At 46.3% G+C, this 7,078-nt stretch overlaps 1 protein-coding gene across 1 annotated transcript; it reads right to left on the reverse strand.

Annotated features, from left to right (window-relative positions):
- Positions 1-568: 568 nt before the first annotated feature.
- mlc1 (modulator of VRAC current 1) lies at positions 569-4,174 on the reverse strand (the record flags this gene model as incomplete). Its single annotated transcript, XM_083666492.1, has 11 exons — positions 569-649; positions 1,242-1,403; positions 1,606-1,728; positions 1,958-2,014; positions 2,189-2,305; positions 2,419-2,490; positions 2,729-2,830; positions 3,079-3,180; positions 3,331-3,384; positions 3,637-3,726; positions 3,926-4,174. The coding sequence occupies 11 exons, from the start codon at positions 4,172-4,174 to the stop codon at positions 569-571; spliced, it is 1,209 nt and encodes a 402-aa protein (XP_083522618.1).
- Positions 4,175-7,078: the final 2,904 nt, after the last annotated feature.

Genomic DNA, 7,078 nt, shown 5'->3' on the forward strand with positions numbered 1-7,078 from the left:
CATAACTTTAGCTAATATACACAGTCATTGATAGTAGAAAATTGAATGTCTGTTCTTATATATATACACAGCTTGATATCGATATCAGATATGCCTACATAGCTCTATGTGCTGTATAGACCACTATAGAGAGAAATGTAAGAAATACTGAGCTGGGAATAAAATATATAGGGGTATGAAAGTATCCAGTGTTGTTTAAAAGCTCGGGTCTACAGATTTTACACAGTAAGCAGATTGTTATAGCAAGTATAAAAACTCAGACCTCAGAGGAAGGCACATATGCTTTCTATAGTCACATCATGCAGTATACTTCCTATACCTCCTCTCCTTTCCCTCTCTCTTTTGTCCTCCTCATGTGTGTTTGTCTATTCACTCCCCCTATAACTCCTGTTTTTATCTTGCATGCTCTCTTATTCTTTAACTTCTCTCAAAGTGAAACAGAGTCTTTTTTTTCTCTCTCTTCTGTCACACTTTTCGGTTTTGTCTTCCACACATCTACTCTCACACATGTTTTTCCTCCCATATCCTCCCCCTCCTCCCCCTCCTCCTCCTCCTGCTACTCCTGTGTTCAATGTGCCATTTGGACCACGACCGCCTTCCAGGCCTTGTCTTTGTCAAAGTCCCGCAGTGTTCCGTTGGATGCTTGTTGCTGAGAGAGCAGGATGGGAGCCAGGAGGGGAGATGGTAGTGGTGGTGGTGGTGGTGGTGGTGGTGGTGGTGGTGGTGGGGGGGGGGGGGGGGGGGGTAGGAAATAGAGAAGGAGGAGAGATGGTTTGGAGGAGAGGAAGTTTATCACTGTACATGTTTGTTTGTCCATGTATCACCAGTGCAGTCGTCAGCTTTACTCCTCCTCACACGTCAGTGATATTGACTCATCTGGTGTCATCTGGTGTATCTATCATCTCAGTCTGTCAATGCATCACAGACTCTTAGTCATTCATCCTAACATCTGTACAAAAGACAGGTCTCAGACACCGAAGTGTGTGTATGCGTGTGTGTGTGTGTGCGTGCGTGCGTGCGTGCGTGCGTGCATGGTTGGGTGTGCGTGTTCATGTGTGGGAGAGAGAGGGAGAGTAAGAAAGAGAGAAACAGAGAGAGAGAGAGAAAGAATATAACTGTTTTTGTGTTTACGTTGAGGTTTATATCCATGTGTGTGTACGCATTGTGAGAGTACAGTATGTTTCTCTACTCTCCATATCTGCTGAGTACCTGCATGAATCTGTGTGAAAACATGCATGTACCTCTGAGTGGAGGGGTGGGAGCTGCAGGCTCTCATCCCACTCTGGAGCCCCCATGCGGAGCTGGGTCTTGTAGGAGGCACAGTGCACCACGGTGGCCAGAGTCAGAACTGCCTGCACCAGCAGTAGCACCATCAGAATCAGCAGCAGGATGTCATAGGATTGCTGGGGACAAGGACAAAGACACACACACACACACACACACACAGCTCGTTTTTCTATATGTTTTTCCTTTTAGTTACTTGTATCTTGTGTAAATAAATGTTATGTTTCTCAGAACTTCCAACTGCTGACCAGAGGCACTCCATGTAACTTCAGTAGTTCAAATATAGTGTGTGACCCTACAGTCAGTTTCACAGGTTCTCACCTTGGCTGTAGGGACTTCATGCAGGAAGATATCAATGAAACTGAGCACACTGCAGGAGAGGAAGCCTGAGGCTGAAAAGAGCAGAGGGGACGTCACACTGCAGATGGCAATCAACACCTCTACCTGAGAAAAGAAAAGGAATGGAGAGAAAGAGAGAGGATGAGGATCGAGAGAGAGGGGGAGGGGAGAGGAAAGACAGAGCCGAGAGGTAGGACAGTGAGAGAGGGGGAAAAAGAGAGACTTTGAGAAATATGATAATGGAACTAATCCTCCCTGGGCCCAGAGATGTATCATGTGATCAAACAATATGTATAACAACCACAGTATACAGAGAAGGACTTCTGAGACTCACCAGACACTTGTTAGGGTACTCTGCCACAACATGGCTGGCGATGGCACTGGGGAAACACTGCCAGGGAAATGGAGGACCAGATAAAGACCGGCAGTGAATACATCAATACAGCCATGAGCTACAGTACAGTCATAGTGGTAGACAGCCATTGAATTGAGTCACAAGATGAGCGAATGCAAGGTTACTGGCTCTTTCCCAGACATCCTGAATTGCATAAGCAGGTAAACTCACAGCCACTAGGATCCAGAAGAAGGTGACAGACAGGTAGGGCCCAGGGAGCAAGGCGTCCATGTTGAGAGCGATGATACCTCCGAATACAGCAGAGATTCCTACTATCACTTCAATCACCTGTCAGTCACACAAACAGCAGTGACTGATAGAGTTGGTTGTGAGCCATTAAGAATGTGTCACACATCTCACCCATACACACAGAGGCTCAGTGTTTCCTAATCCTTACTCACAGAGTAGGCCTTTAGGAGTCGAGTGGGGAAAACGGCAGGGGTCAAAACTACTGGACCATCATACGTCACTGGCTGAGGGAGAGAGAGAGGAGGGGGGGGGGGGAAAGAAAGGGTGAGGGGGAAGAGAGAGAGAAAGGGGGATAGAGAGGGGGAGAAAAGTAGTGGGTAATATGTCAAATTGGGAATTCATGGGAGAGAGAGAGAGACCTCTAACAATGAGATAGAGGGAAACAATCTTATACAGGTGTCTCATTACACATGCACACACACACACGCACACACACACACACACATACACACACGAACACACCTTCCTGTGGCTGCAGCAGTCCTCTGCGGAGCGTGCTGACAGGATGACGGTGCTGGCCATCAGCACCTCCAGCAGAATCAGTAGGATAAGGTTAAAGTTGATCTATGCAGGAGAGGTCCGTGGGGGAGAGACAGGGAAGAGAGAGAGAGAGGAGGGGGGAGAGGGAAAAAGGGGCGAGAGAAGTGGAGGGGGGGGGGGATCAGTGATATGGTGGGAGAATTGGTATGTACTGTATGTTAATGTGCAGTATAAAAGAATATAAGACTTGCATGGTAAGGTGTTACTAACGAAATATCATATCACGAAATCAACCGATTAGACAAGTTAATCAAGATCCATGGTAGGCTCACATTGACAGCAGAGGGGCTCAACATTAGTTTACAACCAAACCACACCAGGCAGGTGGTCGTCACAGCAAACGTAGACACGTATACCACCTGGAAATCTGACACCTGGGAATTACAGCAGTGGTACAGCATATTAGCACCTAGGGTCAGGTACTTAGTACAAGATCGCAGATCCCAGAGTAACATTCATGCTACCAATCCACATACAGTAAATATATGCACTTCCTTTGAGGTGTATGTTTGTTGTATACTTACTGCGACATGTCTGTTCTTGGCGATGGCAAAGCTAACAATGGCAGCTGGGATACTCTGTGACAAAGACATACAATTACTTACATAGACACACTATACACCGAAGGCCCATGATAAAAACATTAGCTACGCCAATAGATTGCAGTAACAAAAGAGGTTAACCAGGCTTGCCTACAGACAAGTGTACATTGTTGTATTGTATGCAATGTATACATTGAAATGCAGATAATGATGTATCTCTTTGGCTCAGTTGCTAAAGATGAGCCAGTGTTTCTGTTCTGACACTACTGAGAGGTGAAGGTCGCTCACCGAGCCTGCAGCACAGCGCAGGTAGTCCATGGCAGCAGAGAAGACGTTTCCCAGGTATAGAGAGAAGCCCGCCGTGATCAACAGACTGCCCTGAGGACCACACATATGCACACACACACACACACACACACACAAACACACACACACAGAAACACAATGAATAACCCTTCGCCTCTTTACAAGAATGTTGTCGAGCCCGCTAACTTCTGTGGCTGACATTTCAATAAATGATTTTTCAAAAAATCCACATACTGCAGCAGACTTTTCTTTGAGCCTGCTAACCTCTCACCCCTATGAGGACGCTGTAGAGCCAGGCCCTGTAGCTGAGGCAAGGGTGCATGGGCTCAGCATGGGCCAGCTGCAGGTCACTGGCCCTCACGTCCACCGTGTAGCTGTCCCTCTCCGGCCTGTCCTGCTCCTCGCCCCTCTCTGGACCCCTGTCGCCCCGCCGGCCCACCGTCCCACCACCCCTCTCCAGCGTGAGCATCCGGTCATAGGTGTACTCTTCCCTGTTAGACAGCTCCTCCCGCTGCATCATAGTGGCCTGTGACGGCGCCCCTCTGATGGTCCTAACGGGAGTCACAAGGATCTGAGAAACCTCTGTGTCTGAGAGAGGGAACGCTCAGTCATCTCAAACTATCAAATACTCATTTGACATAATTAATCCTCTTGGTCACTTTTCGGACATAACAAGGACCATGTGAATGCAATTGAAATATCATTTTGGTTAATTATCTTTCAGTTGATAAACAACTACATGTTCTAATGTATTTTTAACAGGTTTTCTAGGCCATTAATGTTGATTGTGTTAATTAATCTCACAATGTAACCTCTTTCCATCGTTAAGTTGAACTCATCTTCCAATGGACTGTCATAATCAACATAAAAGCTCAACATAATGCATTATATCTTTGTTGATTGAGAAAATGGTGTAAAACACGAAAAACTGATTGTAAGACCAGTGTAAATCATTGACTCTAAATGAAGGTATACATGGAAGTAAACAATAAGAAAGTGAGGTGTCAAGAGACAGATTTTTAAAACAACCCCCCACCCCTTGCCCCCTCTCTCCCACAGGTTTTCTCTGGTTCCAACTTCCCCTTTGTTGTCCCTTCCTTTGTCAAGGCCCCATTCATTCCCTTCATTCCAAATCTCTTCTTCCCTTGTCCTCCTTGCTCACTCACCTGTTAAATTCTTGCAATGTCTCTCCAATGAGTTCAATTTGTCCACAAGTTATCCCTCTGATAGTGTCTGAGGTCTTATACAGTAACTGCATAGAGAACGCTTGGTTTTGTTAGAAGTTTCTTCCTCTCCTCCTCTCCCTCACTCCCTCTCTCTCACCCACTCTCTCTCTCTCCCGCTCTCTTCAGAGAAGTAGAAAAAAAGTTTTGTAGCTGTTCAAAGAGGGGAACAAAACACATGCCTCTGAAACTGCCAGCACGCTATGTGCCAGAGGGAGACGGCATGTGAATGACAAAAAAGGGAGAAAGGAGAAAAAGGGGCTTGCTCTGGGGGCCGAGCTGGATAGGGCAGACCCCCTTCCCTCCCATCTACTCACACTGAGAACATACACACACACACACACACACACACACACACACACACACACACACACACACACACACACACACACACACATACTTCAGCCTACTCGCAAAGATGTGCTAACACACACTCACGGCACAAAGACATGTGTACACACACACAAAAATGATGCACACAAATTCCAGCACACAGGATGGAAACAAATGCATACAGTTCACACACACCAACACAAAATACAAAACATCCCCCACAAACACTCATCATTACACACAATCAACATCGCTTCAGTCACATAAATAGGTTGTCCCCCCTCCGGAGCTCCCCTCTCGGATCCCCTCCCGGCCACTGCCAGTTAGAGCTTCACTTCACAGCCCAGTAAATCAAGATGTCCAACAGGGCTTTAGAAAAGCAGAAAGAGAGGCATTTGGTCCGTTCAGTGATGTGGTTTCCTGCCATGTCCAACACACTGTTAATCTGATGGTAGTTCATTTCACTGTTCCACATCAGTTTCCCCAAATTACTTTTTCACCGGATTACATCCTTTGGGATAGTGTGTGTGTGTGTGTGTGTGTGTGTGTGTGTGTGTGTGTGTGTGTGTGTGTGTGTGTGTGTGTGCACCAGGGATTCCATTCAGCAGTACACTCTGAGTTAAATATTGTTCCTGGGCAGCCGTATCCATGGATACTGTTCAACAACTCCCCCCCACCCCCACCCCCCCCCCCGCTCATTCCTCAGGCCCCCCGACACTCACTGCACTATGCAAATGACACAGACACTGATCAGCCATAGCTTGCAGCTCAGCCACAGTTCAAGAACACCACACACACACACAGCGCCATGCTGCTCCTATGATCATATGATGAAGAGCATTTCTAGTGTTATTGATCTGTCCTTGCTGAGCTTGAAGTTTTTCCTATTCGAAAACCAATTCATCATTGAAAACATATTTGTATACACACTTGTAATGACTAAAATCGAGGACAAGCAAAGCTACTGTGCTATCATAGGCCTGCCATCTTGCTCTTATGAGGAGTAATGGAGAAGGTAAGAGCTTGTTTGGCAAGACTTGGCAGACACTAAAACAGGTTGGCATCCGGCCTGGTACAATGTGGACTGTAATTGAGAATGAATAACATACAACTACACCATGAATCTTAAGAGGCTGTCACTGTGATAAACAACCAGACACTAGAGAGAATGAGAATGGCTGAGGAGCAGATCAGAGGGTGTTTTATGCAACTGTTCATTGATAGCGATGCAGTAGAACCACAACCTCGGCTTCCACAGATTCTTCACCGGAGAAGAGTAGAACTGAGAACAAGGACAAGCCTGTTCTCTCTGCACCGCTGTTACAATAGCTCTGATTCTCTCTAGACTTGTATACTCTCTCTCTCTCTCTGTCTCATTTACTGTCTCGCTCTCTCTCTCTCTCTCTCTCTCTTACACTCACCGAACACTTTGTTAGGAACACTATACTAATACTGGGTAGGGCCTCCCTTTGCTCTCAAAACAGCCTCAATTCTTCGCAGCATTGATTCCACAAGATGTTGGAAACATTCCTTTGAGATTCTGGTCCATGATGACATGATTGCATCACGTAATTCCTGCAGATTTTTCAGGTGCCCTTTCATGCTGTGAATCTCCCGTTCTACCACATCCCAAAGGTGTTTTATTGGATTCAGATCCGGTGACTGGGAAGGCCACTGAAGAACACTGAACTCATTGTCATGTTCATGACATGCCTTTTGCTTTGTGACATGGTGCATTATCATGCTGGAAGTAGCCATTAGAAGATGGGTAAATTGTGGCCATGAAGGGATGCACATGGTCAGCAACAATACTCGAATAGGCTGTGGAATTCAAGCGATGATTGATTGGTATCTGTCTCAGTGCCTCT

Source organism: Argentina silus (assembly GCF_951799395.1).
Source record: "Argentina silus genome assembly, chromosome: 3".
NCBI lineage: Eukaryota > Metazoa > Chordata > Actinopteri > Argentiniformes > Argentinidae > Argentina > Argentina silus.